Genomic DNA, 20,018 nt, shown 5'->3' on the forward strand with positions numbered 1-20,018 from the left:
CCCCCTCCATTCCTCAGAGTGCCAGCCCTGCCTTCAACCCCTCTCTCCTCGCCTTCTCCACAGTCACCCCAGGAAGTCTGGCTCTCTCAAAACACCCAGGCTGTAAGTGTTTCTGAAGTGTGTCTGCGCCAGGCGATGTGACACTGAGCTGCTCTAGCAGCAGAATATTCTACCTCTTAGCAGATTAAAGAGGAAGCTGTGCAGAGATCGCCATAGAGGAAGACCCTGTGTGTGTATGAGAGGCTGCGGCAGAGAGGCTGGCTGGCTGGCTGGCTGGCTGGCTGGCTGGCTGCCTGCCTGCCTGTTGTCCAGTGTGCCCTCTGAGACTGGTCATAAAAAGGGTCTGGACAGTGGAGTGACAGCAATGCTAGCATCATAGGGCATTAATTGTGACTGACATAGGCGACTGTGGAGCCAGGTGTGGCCTTGCTGCTCTGCATCAAATAATGATGTTGCCTGCTTGTCAGTAAAGTTGGGTTTTGCTTGTTGTCAAATAATTCCCAATAGTTATGCCTACTTTTTCTAATAGACAAGTAATTCCTAAGTTATTATTGTGCAAGAGCCACTGTACTGTTAAGGTAAATAATGATGACCTAATTATTTCCGTACCTTGAAATGCAGTACTGAATTCTCCTCCCCGTGAGTAAACTGAATATATACTAGCATTAAGTAGATTAACTCTTGTTACATCATGTGATGCCACCTAAATCATAGGGACCTGGGGCAAACTCTTTACCTGGCCCTGTTCCAATGCAGCCTGAAACTACGTAACTTGTTCTACAAACCTCTTTTTTCTATTCCTGCTGCTGCCTTGCTCCCCCGTGGGCTTGTTTTGATGGATGACATTTGGTGAAATGCTACTCTTCCGTTTAGCTCAACGGATTCTCAGTCACACTTGCGGTGGTGGTGAGAGGTAAGGGTCCAACATGTTTGTCTCTCTGTTGAGTGACAACAGCAAAACAAGTAGGTCTAGGCCCTCTAACCTTTCTCCAAAGCCTTTACTAATGCTCAGGGTTTAATTGACCTTGCATGCTATGTACAGTACAAGGCAACACAAACTTACAGTACGTGCCTTTTGAATACACTGTAATATGATGCACAGCAGCAGGCCTTTTACTTCTCGGGAAACAAATCGGCTGTTGAAGCTGGCTAAACTCTGGGCCAATCCATCTAGCAAGCATATAGGTTAGAAATTCAGCACGCACTGGGGTCATGTTAACCGAGGGAGGACTTTGTGCCTCTGTCGAAAGAAGGCAAAAACAGGCCCATGTTAAACGTTAATCCACAGTATTCAATTGTGTTTGACTCAAAGAAAGTAAGTTTGGCAAGCCAGCGGAATGCACAGAGCATCACTGTAGCCAGACGAAGGCTGATGTAAAGATGACACAGGCCCTCCATTTTCTTCCCTCTGCTGTTGGTGTGTATTTATTTAGTGCAAACAGCCATGACACTGTAAAACGCTGCTGAGCGGTGTGAGGGAGTACAAGGCCCCAGTCAGTGATTTTACATCCACAGCACAGACATCAGGAGGCTGTCTGTGGTGAGGGGGCAGGACAGGGGGTGGGCAGGGGGTGGGCTGGAATGGGGCGGGGGGGGGGGGGGGGGGGAATGTTAGCCTTCTCTGGGCCTCCAGGGGGCTAGCACACTGTCACTCACCCTGTTGGGACCAATGTGTTATTGGGAGACTGCCATCAAAAACCCTCTCCTCATCACATATTCCTCCTTACCCTCTCACCTCCCCCTCTCACCTCCCCCTCTCTCCTTCTCCCTCTCTCTCTCCTTTCTCACAACTTCTTGTAGGCTAGGTTTTCTTTGTATCGCCACTTTTGTATGCCTTTCAATCCTTTTCTGCTCCTCTTCTGAATGACGAAATGAATAATGAAGTGTTCATCATTTAATTCCGGTGATGTCGTTCTCTGGACTTGGTGGTCTCTTCTTATTCAGATTTCCTTCCCCTTTTTATTTCTGTATGTCATGTCTTTTTGCCTGTCATGTATTCTCTCTCACTCCCTTTCACACTCCATTTCTTCCTTCACCTTGCATCACCCTCTAACACACTCACAGGCGCACCACGACTGATAGACATGGAAATTCCACTGCTCTTGCTGCTCTCCGACCTACTGATACTAACCAGGCTCACTGGTTGCATTGGAGAGAATTTTCTTTGAACCTGACAACCACCCCAGTTCCTTAATTTGTATTGGATGATTAAATTATATCTTGCTGCTGTGTGTGTGTGTGTGTGTGTGTGTGTGTGTGTGTGTGTGTGTGTGTGTGTGTGTGTGTGTGTGTGATACTGTAGCCTATGTGTGTGAGGGTGCAGTTAGCCTCCCTGCCTGTGTGAGCGTCTGTGAATCTGCTGTGCAGGTTTTCAGGTGATGTGGAGCTCCAGCAAGAGCAAAGCCAGGCTGGCAGCAGGACAGCGCCATGATGGGGATGACGCGGTGGAGGAGGAGGGGATAGCAGAGGGGAGGGGAGGGGAGAGGGGAGGAGAGGAGAGGAGAGAAGGGGCTGAGGGAAGAGAGCGGACTGGAGTCTGGATTAATGAACCTGCTGCTGGAACACTTAGTGTGTGGCTCTGTCATCTCTACTCTCGCTGGCAGCCTGCCAATTCTCTCTCTCTCTCTCTCTCTCTCTCTCTCTCTCTCTCTCTCTCTGTAGCTATTTTCTCTATCCCCATACCATTTATAACCCTGTCAAGTCATCATCTAGCACAACCAAAACAGAATGACAAGTCTTTTGTTACTGTCAGAATATTCCTCTCATCTCTACTTCGCTTGTGATGTGTCTTTCTGTGCTCCTGCCTTGGGCTTGGTCTGTTACAGCCCCTTTATTTACTGTCCCCCAGGAGTCATAATCTGATCTGTTATTTAATCTGAGTGGTATTTGCTGAGTTGAGCAGCATTGCACATCTTAATCCCTATAGAGTTCCATAATATTACATGCTTGCATTTTTCTCCTTTGTTTACTTCTATTAGGCTAGCCTATGATCTTGTCTTCTTGGCATGATAGTGATGCTGGCAGGTCAAATCTCATTTAAAAAAATAAAATAAACCAACATTACCAAACAGTGCTCTGAAAATTCAAAACCCAATTCCTGCCGGATCAACCAGTTATTCTGTGGCACCGGCAGGCTGGTGTGGGATGTCCAGTATGTGGCTGCCAGACAAAGAGATGGGAAAGGCATTTAGGCTAGGCCTAGTCAATTATGTCTTCTCACATTGGTTGTGTGTAACCCCTCCTGGCTTATTATAGACTATTCAGAGATGATTGGGGAATATATTTCTTGTAATCAGGCAGATTACAAAGAGGCGGAATTTCTAGTTGGTAATTTATGATTTAAGATATTAATCAATAAGAGTAGTGTACTCAGCAAGCGTTCAAATGGCATTTGATTGCTGCATATGTGAGTTTGTGAGTGCTGTGATAGAGAAATGGGATGATTTCTATGTTTGAGTGAGACCCTCTAAAGCCCACTTGTGTATTGTTCTCCATGAATTCAGGCCCACTGCTGGTCATGAGAGTACCTTTGAGTGTGTGTCCATATCCGCAGTCACGACGCAATGACTCAGGCTGAGCCAGAGATGCCCCTCCACCATCTAATAGCACTTTTGAACTGCTTTGATTCTACACTGTCATCTTTGACTCAACAACAATGGTCTCTTGTTATGTAATCATTTAAGTTGCAGACATTCAGTGAATTTCTGAGCCTTCGCTTCTTTTGGCATAGGCCCTAGGCCTGCTCCCTGCCCTTAACTTCAGGCCCTATTTCTGGTAGCGGAAACTAGAACTGGCAATGTTTGTACAATGACAGTCTCTCAGATGAATCCAGGGTGTCAGTGTCCTGAGACCTCAGGGCTGATCAGATGAGCATCAGTGTGGGCCCTGCCCTGTCCTCAACAACAGGCCCTGTATGTTGGCCCCATCACAGCAAGCAGACAGAGGCCCCAGGACTGCACAGCTCTTATGTAAAGACATTGTGACCAACCCGTGACAACCTAGTGGTGTCTCTCTCTCTCTCTATCTCAATCTCTCTCTCTCTCTCTCTCTCTCTCTGTCCACTCTGTTGAACTTCTTGTTTTGCCATATCCCCAGTCTCAATTTTCACGTTGTCCTCGTGGTAGCCGTGCATCATGTAAAATCCTTTTATGAAGCAAACATAATATGACATACGATAACTGTGGGGTCCTTTACGTCCATCAGCTTTAGCTACGTAAATGGCTGTAGGAGTGTCCACTCTCTTCTCTCACTGTTTCTACAATGTTCATGTTCAAGCCCTGCTACAGGAGTAGTACAGGTGAAACTCAAGCCTCTGCCATCCAGAGGTGTTGACTGTTGCTTGAGTGGCAAGAGACACTGTCAATCAACTCCAAGCCAAATTGTCATGTTTTTCTTTCACACTCTCTTCCTGCGATGCACAATGCCTCACTTGTGTGCAGAGCACACGCCACTGTGTTTTCTTTGACTTTTGTGGCAGCCTCTCCTTTCGCAATTGGATTACCACAGCATTGCAAAAGGCCAGGCAGGTTTCACCTTCTGCTGTGAAGTAGGCACCAGCCTCCTAACTCAATAGGCTGCTTGGCCACCTCTCAGAACCTGCTCTGTCACAGCCAGACTGGGTTATAGCCTTGCTAGTGGTTGTAGTGGAGAAGGACCTGCGATGTCAGCACTTCCCGTCCTACTTAGGCGCCTTAGAAATGTTTCCAAAGCCGCTCATTTCGGGAATAGTGTTGACCCAATGAGGCATTGATTGCACAAGATGTTCCTGACCATTTCAAATGATTTTTGAGAAGACCTCCCTTTTTATTTCTCTAAATTCAATCCCTCCCCATATCACATTCGGTATCACAATATGATCCGGATCGCATTATTAGATCACCATTCAGTTTCGGCCAATCAGCTGTGATTAGGAAGTGAGGGAACAGTTCAAAGCTGCTGTCTCATGGCAGTGGTGCTGCCATACTGAGCCTCTGTCTGTCAGTCACTCATGAGCACCTGGCATATGATCCTGTTACTGATGAAACCACCCCTGTGTATGGCTTAATGACGGCGCCCTGCATCCCTGCTAGGAGAAGGATGGAAGGAGAGGGAGCAGAAATTGGAGGGGGAGATAGAGGAAGAAAAGACTACGACTTGTATTGATGGAAGAACACCTTGTACATGAAGCAGCCGACCTGCAGTACTTGCGTTAGATTGCAGTCTCCACCCGTGTTTCCCTCAGAGGATTTCATTTTCTCACACTCGCTCCTCCTGATCAAGCTCTGTAATCTAATCATTTGGAGTGATGTGTTCCAATAGAGATAGGCCATAGGCTATAGCCACTCCTCTGCAGTCAGGTTCTCAGTGATAACTGGCTGTGTTCTCTCATATTTTCTCAGAACCAGCCTGGTTAGTATTCAGATGAGATTAGTATTCAAGCTGAAACCCACTGAAGAGATCATTCTACTGTTTATGTCAATAATGAGTCTCCCTTTTAACTGGATGAGCACTGCTGTGAAGGGTACATAGCTCAGCATGAGAAGACAGAGTGCTGACTGAGAGAACCAGATCAGAATGTTGGTTCATCAATGTGTGAATTGATGGTTTGAACTTTGAAGTGGTAAAAGTATCTTTTCATCCAGGCATAGGCTTAAACAATATCCACCATCCCTTATCAACAACAAATACTAGATAGGCTTTTGAACAGCTGACTATGATCCTAAAAAGCAGACATCATTCAACACTGAAAATGTGCTGATGGCTTATTACCCAACGACTGATTGGAATTCACGGCTTCTATCTCAGACGCTGACGGCACCACCAGGACCTCATTGAAGTGACCTTTGACCCTGGGGTCCTGACTACAATGGCTGTTAAGTTCAGGGGAAAGTGTGTCAGAGAGGCCCCCCAAAGTCTCCCTGCTAACCAGACAACTGACCTCAGACAGAAGTGAAACTGACCAAAAGGGGAAGAGAGTGTCTCATAAAAGAGAGGGTATTTCGGGTGTGAGGGTCTATTTTGGGAAACACAGACTGGTGTGTGACCTCGCCTACCCCTATTCTGTCACTGTGGTTTCTCTCAAAGCCCCCCAGCTGCGCCACACCATCCTCTTGACCTTGGAAGACCACACAGTGAGGATACAGGACACACACAAGCACACACACAGCCAGTGGCATGTCTATATCAGAAGAAAGGAAATGGCCTTGTCGTCAAGGACTCTGAAGATGCTATTGTGGTCATTGTGCTCCCCTCTGGCATGTGTTATGGGATTTAACCTAATGGTTTGTTGTCATTCTTGACCCTCTTTTTCTCTACATGTAGACTCCTACCACATTTCCTCCAGCTATTTTTAGCTTGCTCAAAGGTTTCCTCCGGTTAACAACCACATGATTTTGTCAAGCCCGAGTTACTGTCCAAGCGTTATGTTGTACAATTGATGTCTTTGTTCGTCATGGCTTGTTTTTGTTTTTTGACCAGGTGGATAGGTCCCCTGATCTGATCTTATGTGGTTAGAAAAGTGATGGGCTGTTCACAAGCTGATTTAATGTGTTAATACACATTTGGCTCTCTAGCCCCTTGTCCAGTTTGAGTGGGGGAAACCCAACGTGCCCAACGGTGAATGTGGAATCGTGGGCTAATAATGCTGCTTGGAGGATGACCCTGAGAATGAGTACTAAACCCCCATGACCATCTGTCAATAATCCCATTCCTGTCGTCATCTAGCCTCGCACTCTTTTACTTTGGGGTAAAGTAGTCAGACCCCAGGTTACGTCATGTTGTTTCTGACGTCCTAGTGTCGACATCCTGAATCAGCTGTCTGCTTGTGTTTTGTTGTCGTGTTTGTGGCCTTCACTTCCAGTAGAACATTTGTCTTGCTGCAGATGGATGCCTTTTCCAATCTTGTTGGACAGGTCCTGTGGTTGTGCGTCCACTGCATTGACATGCTGTTGCGTGTGTGTGTGTGTGTGTGTGTGTGTGTGTGGAATATGTATGGTCAGCGGTCACTCTGTCCTCAGTCCCAGCCTGGTCATGCCCGCCCCGCCTGGAGTCGTTGATGGTGTGTCATTTTCAGTCACTGAGTCTGCCTGGAGATTAGGCCCAAAGAGCGAGAGGGGGGAGGGGGGACCCTGAATCCTGGGTAAAACATCTGCTCTTCGTGTGTGTGTGCATCCTTGCGTGTGTGTGTTGGTGTATGTCTGTTTTGTCAGAGTTAATCTTCGTGATCAGCTAGTTTTCAATCAGATACAGTAAACCCTCCTCTTAGGAAGTTATTATCCGTTGATTGCCCTATGTCTAACCTGGCTTTCCATTTGTCATGTGTTCACTGATTTGTTATGTAGCATCCCCCAAAAGGTAGATTATATAAAACCTGAACAAATAATCAGTTTAACAATGTTGTCCTTCTTCATGGGCTTTGATCACACTGCAGATTACCAGCCTGCCTGCAGTAGTAATAGGTCCCATGAGTACCTCAGAACAGAACAATCGACCCAACCATAAAGGACACGGTCCTATCTCTATGAGCAGAACACCAGTCACATGGTTTGTCCTGACACCTAAAAGAAAGAAAGAGAGCCGGACACTCTTGCTCCAATGCTAATTATTTGTTGTCCTGTCACCTATCTACCCGGGAGCACATCTCTCTACAAAACTATGTGGGAAGGAGGAAGTGGTACACTAGTATCCTATCTAGTGTTAGCTCTGCAGGGCTGGGGGGAGACGGAGAGCTATATTCTGGATGTGTAACAGCCTCAGGCAGTAGCAGTGATGTGGCTTGTAATAGCTGCAGTAGTGTGACACAGAGACAGAGCAAAGGCTAAAGCCCCTTCAGGGCTCTGCGAGTACACACCCACACACGCACCCACCCACACCCACACACACACACACACACACACACACACACACACACAGACACACACAAGCGTGCTCGGGCTCGCTCACAAAAACACACACTTACACACACACACACACACACACACACACACACACACACACACACACACACACACACACACACACACACCGCTTATCTGGAAACCCTGACCCGTTGCTTAATCTCACCTGCGATATGAACACAACACACTCTTGGGAATGTGGCTGAGACAGCTAATTGGTGTCAACACAGATGACACACAGGCATGTAAAACCTTCAGAAAGCACCGTCAGCCCTTGTGATAGTGCTAGGATGGCCAGTAAACATAAATGCCTCAGCTATCTGCATTCAGCGGAGGGATGATACTGTACAGTACTGGAGAGGATACTCAGGAAGGAAGGGCGGGGGGGGGGGGGGGGGGGGGGGGGGTTGATGGCTGGAGGAGGAGGCTCTCATTTCACTGTTTTCACTCCAGGAATCCAAGCATAAAGAGGGGGGAGGGAGCATCATCTTTGTGAAGTGGAATGGAAATACTGGAGGCTGTGTGTGTTTTGTGTATGTATGTGTGTGTGTGTGTGTGTGTGTGTGTATGTGTGTTGGTATAGGGCTGTGTGAGTGTTGATATTTGTTCTAATGCGTGTTTAGTCTCTTCCTCGACTCCACTCTCCCTCAGGTCCTGAGGGCTGCTGACTGTAGCAGCTGAGTCACTGGCTGACTGCACTGCTATGAGAAACGCAGCTCTAGTGTAATATCACCACCATCTAGTGTAATATCTACTGCCCCCCCCCCCCACCCCCCCCCCCCCCCCCGAGCACTGACTGGTCTAGGATCAGCCAGTCAACTAGTCTCTAACTCATACCAGTGTGTGCTGTAACACTTTAACTGATCCAGAATTAGCTTATTTATCTTGTCTACCTTTGATGTGTGTGTGTGTGTGTGTGTGTGTGTGTGTGTGTGTGTGTGTGTGTGTGTGTGTGTGTGTGTGTGTGTGTGTGTGTGTGTGTGTGTGTGTGTGTGTGTGTGTGTGTGTGTGTGTGTGTGTGTGTGTGTGTGTGTGTGTGTGTGTGTGTGTGTAAGGGGAGGGGGGAGGGACAGGCATCCAGAGTAATGACAGGCTCCTGTAGCTATTACTGTGGCTCTGTCCGGACGCGCTAGCTCCACTCCCCCTGCCAGAATGCCACTCAGCCCAGCTGTTCTCCTGACTCATGGAAAATCACTGCAGTGGGTGTGTGTGTGTGTGTGTGTGTGTGTGGATGGGACTGTCTGATTTAATCGTGTAGGAACATCTGCAGTGAAGGGAGAGGGGAGAGGGGAGAGAGGGAGAGGGGAGAGGGGAGAGGGGAGAGCTGTGGAGACAGTGCTTTCTCCCTGTCAAGTCAATGTGTGTCCCTGTGAGTCTGTCTGTGAGGCGACTGGAAATACAATGAAAGTCACAGGAACAACAGGCTTGTGCCTTGATAACATTTTAAAAGCCTCATCCACATCAGAGAGTGTATGGGGGGGGGGGAGGGGATAGTGATTTTCCATTACTCATGGGGATGAATAGTGGACATGTTTGAGTGAATGAGGTGTCATTTAGCCAAGTCTCCATTATGAATACAAATGGATTGTAGCACGAGAGGAAACTGTCTTCCCACTAATGGATACCACAGCTCTACCAAGCAAGCACCGCTGGCTGCTGGGTCCTCTGGCACAACAGTGGAGGCTAATGGAGGTAGAAACCGGAGGACGGGCTCATTGTAATGCGTGGAACTGAATGAGGAATGGTATAAAACACGTCTGGCATACACATATACTCTGGCTTATGTAAAGCTCAGTGAAGTCAATTCAGATAGCCCGAAAACAGCATTTAAAATAACCCATGATGTTTCTGTGTTCAATCACAATAAGGAGCTGGGACTTCTTAGAACGTTCACGTTAGCGGGATGGGATTTAATCCGTTTTTCCCTTTTTCTTTAGGTCATCTATGTGATGTAGAGATCTGCTGTGTGCAGTCTGGGTCTGGGTGCTCTCAGTCAGCACAAAACAATGCTTTCTGCTGCAGTACTGCCCTGGAAACCCAGCCCTCCTGAATGGACACGGCTACGGCGCTAACGATGCGCTGCAGAGCTAATGGGGACATGGCTCCCAGAGGGGACGGAGACGAGCTTATTTTACCAGTGCTATCAGACAAGACGGCCACCTGTCTCGGCGCAGCCCAGAGAGGAGTAGGGTGCGTGTCAGCATACAGGAAATTGAAGTAGCCTGAGTAATGTAGCACCGTCAGTGGATGGATCGGAAGTGTAGAATACGAAGATGCTCTTAGAATCAATCTCCCTTTTTGTGTTGTACCGCCGTGGTGGACTAGACGCTAGAGCAGCCTGATGAGTCCATGTTAACGCCTCGCCTCCCAACTCTATACCTCCTGCTATATGGATCCACGCTCTGCTCACCGGTTAGCCAAGATGTTCCAGACTGGTCTGAAGGTGTCTAATTGTATCTATCGTCAGAACAGAATTGATTTTGGCTGGTGTGAGATGGAGACCGACCGTCATGAAGTAGAACAATAGTCCTTGCCACCTTCTTTCCGTAGGTTCCCCCTGGTGAAAGGTTCTCATTTTTGGGTTTGCATGAGTCACTGACAGGATGTCATATCATCGAAAAAATCACATTTGAAGTCACAATACATGAAAGTAGAAAGAAAAGCATCAATTGACTTCCTCTGGTGAAAGGGAGAGGTAAAATAACAGAGAGGGCCATGTTCAAATGAATGGAGAAACAGTGGAGAAGGGAGAAATCCCCGCTTCGTTTGAGGCCTGTGGAGGAGGGAGAGTAGGGAGGCTGCCATCTGTCTGTCTGCGGGGAGTGGGAGGGCTTGTTTCTCAGACGGTGGGTGTAGACAGCTTGGGCCAGCGAGGGGCTTTAGGACTGCAGGGCTGGACGGATGGATAAGGCAGGGAGGCCCAGTCTCCCTCAGCAACCATGATCTCTCCATGTTCCAGCCCTTAGCTCTGCTGGCCAACAGCCAAGGCTGCCACTCGTGTGTGTGTGTGTGTGTGTGTGTGTGTGTGTGTGTGTGTGTGTGTGTGTGTGTGTGTGTGTGTGTGTGTGTGTGTGTGTGTGTGTGTGTGTGTGTGTGTGTGTCTGTGTCTGTGTCTGTGTCTGTGTCTGTGTGTGTGTGTGTGTGTGTCTGTATTCATAGACTATGTGGTTGAAATGAGAGCTGCAGTTAAAGCTCTGGTCAGGTTTGAACTGCTGTTCTCTGGTGATCCAGCTCAGCCTTTTGTTTCACGCTTGTCATCAGTTTAATTACTGTAATTCCCTTTTGTCTGAGAACAAAGGATCAGGATTATGCCCTCAGACTTGCCTGCTGGTGGTGTTCAAGTAAAACTGTCTCCGGACTAAATTGAGGATTGGATTGAAATTATGCTACATGTGATATAGAAAATGATTGTGATAAAACCAGTAGGCTAACAAGAACAGTTCCTATTTCTATATCTGAGTGAAACTCACGTGATTTACACTGTCCAAGTCTGTTATTCTAAATGTCCAGTAGATGGCAGTGTTTGCCATACAGAATTTAACATCGTCTGTTTCTCTTATATTTTACAACGATCGGGGTTTCCAAAAATTGCACCATGGACTGAGCAAACGCTCAGGTGATGCTTATGTGTTGTTATGGTGTTAGCAGGGCTACTCTCACTATACGTTCATTGAGCAGCTCTCTCACCCCATGACAAGGAAAGTTGTAAACTGGGCGGGCAGGCAAGGTACCTGTCCTCGGACATGGGGTTCTACATGGTGGTGTGGCAAACTTTATACCGAATTTATAGGAGTGTACAGTCCCAATAGTATCGTATTTTGACATGAGGAAGGTTACAGAGTGGCTGCTTCATCCACTTTTTCTGTAGGAGCTGATGAACAGAGAATTTTTCATTTTACCCACAATCCTTTGCAGGCTTCATTTGAATAGACTGGTGCAGTGAGCTTGTAGACTATGAAATTGAATTGGAAGCGGTCACTGATGCCATTGTTTCTCATTTATTTTTTATGTAACTTATTTCATATTTTGTGTTATTATTTTATTTTGTAATTTGTCCTAAATTTCATATTGTTTCTTTCTCCAGGTGGCGTTGCTAGGAATGGACCTTTTATCTGCCTTAGTGACCAGGTTAATGGACCGCTTTAGGACCCACGTGGGGACAGGTAATATTGTAGAAGTTATTTAATTGTCTTCAGATCACCCTCCACATTGTTAAATGAAAATAGATTTCCTTTAACGTAATGTTTAAAAATTGCTTTCCTCTACAGCAGGGGTGTCAAAGTCATTTTTGCCTAGGGGCCGCTTTTGTCTTATCCAAAAAGAGTTCTTAGACCTATTATAATGTTATTTTTGAATAGCTGCATTATCATGCCTACAGAGGTTGTATGTGTGTTCTAGTCCTTCTGTTCTGTATTCAAGTAGGTTTTTAATGAGAGTGTTATTTTTGTTTGGACTCATGTTTGACACGCCTGCTCTCAGGATGGATAATGAAGTCATCGTTCACACCTTGATAACTCCACCCCTTTCCTCTCTGTGTCTCCAGTCCTGCCCAGTTTGATAGACCGTCTGGGTGATGCCAAAGACCAAGTCAGAGACCAAGATCAAACCCTGCTGCTGAAGATTATGGAGCAGGCTGCCAGCCCACAGGTAAGGAAACCCTCATTGACTCATGCTATGGAGTCATGCTATCTTAGGATACGCCTTTGATGTTGTGCTACAACAGTGTCATAAAAGGCCTGGCCCAATCCCAAATGATCGATTGATCAGTTGAAACGCAGGTGATTGTTTACTTACTGGTTGATCTGATTGATCCCTAAATCCTATGGATTTAGGGATCAATCCTACCTGCACTGTGTGTTAGTCCATGTCGTCCCCGGTCGAAGCTGTCGCTAACTTCTTACTTGTGCTCTTGCAGTATGTGTGGGACAGAATGCTGGGAGGATTCAAACACAAGAACAACAGGACCAGAGAGGGAGTGTGCCTTTGTCTCATCTCTACGCTCAGTGTGTAAGCATGTCCTCTGAATAACCCATCTCTCCTCTTGTGACTTCTGCAGGCATTAGAGATCTAAACTGATTGTATTTGACATTGTTCTTTAATAACGAGAAGTGTACGATGGACAAGATTAGCATTTTGATGTTCCATTTCTGTGTAGTGGTTACATCTAACAATGGAGGTTTTGACAAGCGAATGGCTGAGGCTATTTTTTGGTGGGGTGAAATTAATCTCTGTTTTTGACATTGCTATATTCTTTAACAAGAAGTGCATAATGGACAAGATAGCATTTTGAATCCATTTCAGTGTTGTGATTTCAGTTAATGCATGAGGCTATTTTGTTTATGTGAAATGAATCTCTGCTGTGTATCATTGGAAATGGTAACATCTTGTCCCATAATGTAAGTCATTGCTGTTAGGAAGTCCTGGCTCTTCTATATTATGTATCTTTGTCTTTCAGGTACGGGGCGCAAGGCTTAACCCTCAGTAAAATTGTACCCCACATATGTAATCTATTAGGAGATCCCACAAGTCAGGTACAGTCTGTTTATTGTGTGTCATTCACTGTTTGCTGTGCCATGCATCAGTTATTTTGCTGGCTAGGGAATGGATATCCAGACTCCAGCACAGAAACAAAGGAGTAGACTGCAGCATTTTACTGAAGGGATATGTCGCCCCCTAGTGTCAGCCAGAGGAGGTTCACCCTCAGAACAGTGCCACCTGGCGTTGTACTGGTGAATGCAGATCAATGTTTATCTGCTGTGGAGAAGGAGTATGAAAACAGTAAACAAACAAATCATAGTTTTCTTGTAAACAATGTGTCCAGGTAACTGCAGATCTCCAGTGTTAATGTAATACATTTCATTACATTTTTCAGATTTCTTTGTTGTAATGCTACTGCTATATGAGTGATTGTAAGTTGTATTCTATAAGCATGATGTCATCCTCTGGTTATGATGATCCAGTGTAAGATGACAGTCTCCATTTTGGCCCTCAGGTGAGAGATGGAGCCATGGGCTGCCTGGTGGAGATCTACAGGCATGTGGGGGAGAGGGTGAGGATGGACCTCAGCAAGAAGGGCCTCCCACAGTCACGGTAAGCTGGGCCCTCTCTCTCTCTCTCTCTCTCTCTCTACGCTTCCCTCTCTTTAGTGCTCTTTCTCTCTTTGTCTCTCTGTCTTTCGCTCTCTCTCTCTCTCTCTCTCTCTCTCCAGTATTGTGCCTACTGTAAATGGGTCAGGAATAGCGCTGGTACAGTAGCGTCCTCTGCTCGTGGCACTGTGTTGTGGGATGTGGCCATGATGAAAATCACACTGCATGGCGTGATATTCCCAGTGTGCAAATATGTGTGTAGGGTATGTCGGGGCCACGCCCCTCTGCCTCACCCATCTATAGGAGGAGAGCCATTGTGCTGTTGGTGAACAAAGAGGGGTTGGGAACCTAAAAGCATTACATGTTGAATATTATATTGAATATTACCTGTTCTTTTAAAAAAAAAAAAATCGTCTTTTCTCTGCAGTTTTCCAGTGAAAGGCTGATTTCAACATGTCATTAGGCCCCAGCCCTGGGCCTCAGACAGTAACCCCTGAATGGCCCTTTATTGCTTGACTGATCCTTTACTTCCTGCCCTGCAGCGTTTGATAGACAGAGCAATCCCCACCACTCCATAACCACCACTGCCCTTCCACTGGGGCTGTCGGGACGCTGCCTGTGTTCCAATAACCATGCTAACATACCACATAGAACAAAGCAATGTATTTGGCAATGCATTCCTGCATGTATTCACTAGCCTACACAATATGCTAGTGTGGATCTTGGAACACAGCCTGATTCCCCTCCCATGTGAGGAGTGAAGCCTGGTGGGTGTACCGAGCCGCCACCCTGCCTGTGCTGGGTACTGCAGATGGACGTGGAGTGTGTGGTGCTGGTCTTTAATTGAATTACACCATACTGTACACCAATGCAGTTGTGATTGGATTAGGTCAGCCACTGAACTGTGACACCTCATTGGGGAACAGCTGCGTAGGGCACAGAGGCAGCCGTGGGCGTAGGCTAGGCTAGGCTATGCTATGCTAATCTAGTCCATGGGTTTACGTATGGTCGCCATAGAGGCCCTTGGTTTACCCTTGAAGCCTTAGTGATACATGCACAGTGCTTGCATTTAGCAGTCTGTTAACACAGAGGCAGTTGGACTGACATGCTAGTGATGATGACTCTCCTGCCTGCATGTTTATGAGGGGAGCACACTCACATTTGTCTCTGTGGTTACTGTGTAATGATGACATCTGTTCACAGGACTCTCTGGGACATCTGTCTCTCTGATTGTCCCCTGTAAATAGTTTTACTACCGTGCCCACAGGCCGCTACGCGGCACTCAAAGCTCTCTGGGAAGAAGGAAGACCTCCTTGATCTCAGTTCGTTCCCTTCTGAACCCTGTCACTCTTGTTAGGAGTTTTTCAACCTTTCTTGTATCTCTATCTCTCTCATATGCTTCTCATTTTAACAGTTATGCTGCATTGCTAAACCATTTCTCAGAGAGAAGAGATCTTTATATCTTTATATGGACCATACATAGGGCAGAGTTGGGCCATGGTGGAGGGGGTTCACTTTCACAGAATCCTGGCTAAGCTCAATTGTGCTCCCTTCAGGAGTGCTGTGCCTGTGATTAGATTGGTCTGGGGCCCAGGGTGGGCGCTGAGTCTCTGTTCCGTGCCCACCTGTGCCCTCCGTCTGTGGATGCAGTCTTAATCTTGTTAGTCTGAGAGATTTATGCGCAATTAAAATGATGATTAAGTAGATCAAGTTAAATACTAAGCCTTTATATCCATATGTTCTGATAGGAGGTTAACTCCTGCCATTTTGTGCAAGCATCTGTGCTTTGTATTTATTTGATTCCACGTCTTAAACAAGCTTTGAATACATCAAAGTCTCCACCGTTATATGCAATTTGAATCACATTTAAATATATTGCACGCTCAATGTGAGATTGTCAAATTCTCATTTCGGCTATGAAGCAAACTCTGCATTTTGCTGAAAAGGGGGATGGAATATTTGGTTAAAATGGCTTGTGAGGCCTGTGGTGTATTTGCATAGAATAATGTTACAGTAAATGTCTAAAAATGCATTAGACTGTCAACGGATTTAGCTGTGGAATTGCCAAGTTCGTGTTAACTCTGTCTACGTTGGGCCTCATTTACAATTCAAAGTGTTCAATTCAGGATGTGGGATTTGCTGAAAGGATTAAATCTGCATCACTCATCACTGACTGGCACCAAATAAGTTTCTGCTCAGTTTTGTCTGTTTAATGCAGTGGAGATAAATCCTAAATGTATACACTTTGATTTTAATTGGCATATTCTAGCCTGTTTGCTCGTTGTAAACACTTTTGTCATCTAGAAACCATTCGCAACACACATGAGGTGATCCTCTGACATATTGAAGTCGCTACATAACATTAGTCACTTATATTATTTTTGAGTGATGTCTCTAGGACTGCCAGTGACTCATACACCCCATTACTAGATGAGACCCTCCTTAGACCAGTTAGCTACATTTTGTGTTCAGACTAATTTGATATATCTGATTCTCCGAGTGCTGCAGGCTGCGTTTGAGGCACAACAAAGATACAGAGACATTGTGTCTGTGCTATTTTGTGGAGGTGGGCAGAAGTTAGGAAACTTGGATGGTAAACACCTTTTTAAATGCATAGATTAAATCAATCCATCCCTCAGTTCTGTAACTTTTAGAATGCTCTTGCCAAGGTCTTTCCTTAAATCCACTCACTCATTTTAACTCCACCGTCTGTGTGTGGTGATTTATTATTTGGTCTACCTTGAGCCGGCCTGCTCTCTATTCTACCAAACTGAGAGAAGTGTTCTCTTTGAGGAGGCGATCGATACAGGAATCCGCAGGTCTCATTCATCCTCCTGCCTAAGTTTCAGATTCCTAACCTGTTTTCCCTGTTCCCCCTCCCCTCCTCCTCTCCTATGTAGGTTGAATGTAATCTTCAGCAGATTTGATGAAGTCCAAAGAACCGGGAACATGATCCCCTCCTCAGGCTCAGGTGAGTTCTGGACGTGTGTGTGTGTGTGTGTGTGTGTGTGTGTGTGTGTGTGTGTGTGTGTGTGTGTGTTGTTATTGCTACCACTTTGCACCTTCTCAGATGGTTCTTTTTTGGGCTGGGTATTTAGATATCTTTCGGCTGAGAGAATTAGACAAAACTAATTTCTAAGCGAAGTCTATTTTCTATCAAAAGCATGCAGCGCCGCCTGAGGGACATGAGAAAATATCGGTCTTTTAAATGTGGTTTTGTACTTTTACAAATCACATGGCCAGAATTTGGGACACCCATATCCTAAATAGATTTTGCATCACATCTTGTTTGTTTGTTGTTTGGGATTGTTGGGGTGTAGTATACATCTTTCCTCCATATGCAGAGAGAACTAGGCCAGCCACTGTATCCTCAGGGGTGCTCCTCTCTCCCTCCTTTGCACCCTTAGTCCTCTCTCTTCACTGTCTCTCTCTCTTCTCTCCATCTCCTCTCTCATCCCTCTTGTTTTCCATCCCATCGTGCCACCTCTCTCCTTGCTGTTGGCACCCTAGTGGCCTGTGTCCTGTTCTTGTCCAATGCCATCACGGCTGTGTGTGGGTGGGGGTGGGGGAGGCTGAAGGCCAGACGGACAGCCTGGGGCTTGAGTGGATGAGTATCCCCACAGGAGGTCAGCGTCCACTGGGCCTCTCAGATGTCACATTCCCTAAGTGTAGCCAGGCCAAAACATACCCAGCCGTGTGTGCGCGTGTGTGCGCGTGTGCGCACGTGTGCGTGTGCGTGCGCGTGTGCAGCAGTTTTGGTGTTGTGTGTGTAACCAGAGCTTTAGGCTTTGCAGTGGTGTGAGCGATGCCTAGCTGACTCTGTCACATTCTAGCTGACTGGGTACAGTGTTTATTTGCAGGTAGATTGGCTGAGCTGAGGAGAACTGTGGAAACTGCTCAGCCCTCAGTCACTTCTTCTTTTCTCAAGGACAATTACGTGGGAGTCCCCTAAAGGAGACAACTAAAGGAGACAACTAATCAATGTTGAGGTGACTAGTCAGTCAAATATTCAGGAAGGTTTTTGTCTCTTTATGCATCATAGGAACCTCTCTGTCTGATGTGTTTGGTCATATTGTTGAGAGTCAGGTATCTCGAGGGCGGAAACAATTCAAGGACACTGTTGTAGCTTTGGGCTTTATGACTTTCAGCCCCCTCACTTTTTCAAACTCATATTTTCAGATTAAATTCCAGCTCACGCTGTTTTTTATGGCATTTTAATTTGAAAAGCAAAAGTAATAGATGATTAATTTAGGCAGTTATTAAATCATTCATCACACACTTGGCAAGGTGATTCTGTTTCCCTCTAACAGTTGAGCTACAATTAATTTGTGACGGATGATGATCGTGTTTACCCATCATCTTGGATAGAGGACTCTCGACTCTGAGGTAAAGAGTTCCTGTGTGGCTTGGGCGTAAACACAAAGGCATCGGAGGGCAGTGTAGTGTACAGAACACAACATGGTAATGAGGTCCTTTCGCTACCGAGCCAAGCACTGTGTGGGCCCGCAAGCCGTTGCCTGGAGACCCAGATTGAGGTCATAATGCTCCCAGCAGTAAGTGACAGAGTAGCTCTCCTTCCTTCCTACGATGGTAACCTCTCAGCCTCCAGCTGGCATACCTCAAAGGGACAGGAGATATGCCGCTAATGGGCAGAAAGCTAGGAAAACGTAGATGTTCTGTATTTGTGTGTTTGTTGTTCGGGCCTTTCAGAATTGTTTTCATCGTAGACATTTCTCCTTGCTCTCATATGAACAGAACTATATTTCTTTGGTCAGGACCGGAGGAAACCATATTCCACCAAGTGAAAACTATCCTCCACAAGAGTAGGCCTACACTTCAGAAAGCTATTGAATTTCTATTGTAGTGGTGAAATATCTGTATTTTCCTGAGGCATTCTTCTGCTGTAAAGAGAACATGCTCCATTTGAAAGGAAATATGAGCTTTTGGAGCTAATCTGCCTGGGATAGAATGTTGGGCTGAGGCGTCAGCACTGGGCTTTCCTGGAGTTCACCAAGAGTGTGGGGTGCTTGGCTGTGGTGGCTGTCCTCCTCAGCAGTCACATTCGCTACAAACTGATTTAGCCTCCATCCCTGGTTTTTAGTCTTATGTTTATGCTATGAGACACGGTCAGAAAGGCCAACAACAACAACAACAACTGAGTTGGGGCTGGTTGTAGTTTGTTCACCCACAGGACTTTCTCTCTTGGTTCCAACTCTCGCCAACCTTTACCAGAGAGTTAAGAATGTTCTTCACCTGTTAGGTAAAGCACATCATGTTTCAGATCTGAAATCGAGGGGGGACGCTGCAGGCTCCTGTTATGGTGAGGGGTGGCAGTAGTCCTGGGTGCAGAGTCACAAGACTAGAGCAGGAGGAAGGAAAGGAAAGGGAAGGGAGGGGATGGAGAGGAGAGCATAGAGCGAGAGAAAGAGAGACGGGGAGAGAGAGACAGAGCTGGAGCAACAATCTCCCTACACTCATTCTCTGCTCTCCCTCTGTGTGGACGGAACGCTCGCTGGCACTATGACAACCGGGGAAGGTAAGGGCTGTGGAGGAATGGCCTCTTTAATGTCAAGGGCAAATCACACAGGGCTCAGGGGCTAATGGTTATAGCTCTTCCTGCAGCTCTCTCTCTCCCTCTCTCTCTCTCTCTCTCTCTCTCTCTCTCTCTCTGTCTTTCTCTCTCCTGGCTTGATTTAGATGAGGGGTCTCTGGGGAACAGAGGGGGGGGGGAGAGAACTGTGTTTGTTGAGGGAGAAAATCCTGTTAACTCTTTCAGGTTGTTTTGTCTTGTTATTGCATACCTTTTGAGACAGTTATCCTGTTTTGGCACAGTTCTTGTTGTCAGTGTGGAGAACAGTGGTGTTGCTGTTTCAAATGCCGGTAAAGAAGGTAGTGAGGGTGCTGTAGCGTTGTTGTTTACTACCAAGAGGTATTGTAGCTCTGAGTTGTGTAGGATAAAATAGCATGGGTGTGTGTATCAGACAAGTGACATTTCTAACCAAGCATTAAACGTGATATTTCACACCCGTTTGCCGCCCTCCCTGTGAGAAATCTCACT

The 20,018-nt window shown here is 46.3% G+C and overlaps 1 protein-coding gene across 1 annotated transcript in view; it reads left to right on the plus strand.

Moving 5' to 3' along the window:
- The window catches only part of clasp1a (cytoplasmic linker associated protein 1a), a 58,778-nt gene that overhangs the window by 4,990 nt on the left and 33,770 nt on the right, over window positions 1-20,018 (plus strand). Inside the window, exons 3-8 of the mRNA XM_083681252.1 lie at window positions 11,959-12,037; window positions 12,418-12,521; window positions 12,790-12,881; window positions 13,330-13,405; window positions 13,867-13,964; window positions 16,861-16,931. Of these exons, the coding sequence (XP_083537378.1) occupies window positions 11,959-12,037; window positions 12,418-12,521; window positions 12,790-12,881; window positions 13,330-13,405; window positions 13,867-13,964; window positions 16,861-16,931 (520 nt within the window). The remainder of the gene's footprint in view (window positions 1-11,958; window positions 12,038-12,417; window positions 12,522-12,789; window positions 12,882-13,329; window positions 13,406-13,866; window positions 13,965-16,860; window positions 16,932-20,018) is intronic.

This window comes from Argentina silus (assembly GCF_951799395.1).
Source record: "Argentina silus genome assembly, chromosome: 12".
In the NCBI taxonomy this organism is placed as follows: Eukaryota; Metazoa; Chordata; class Actinopteri; order Argentiniformes; family Argentinidae; genus Argentina; species Argentina silus.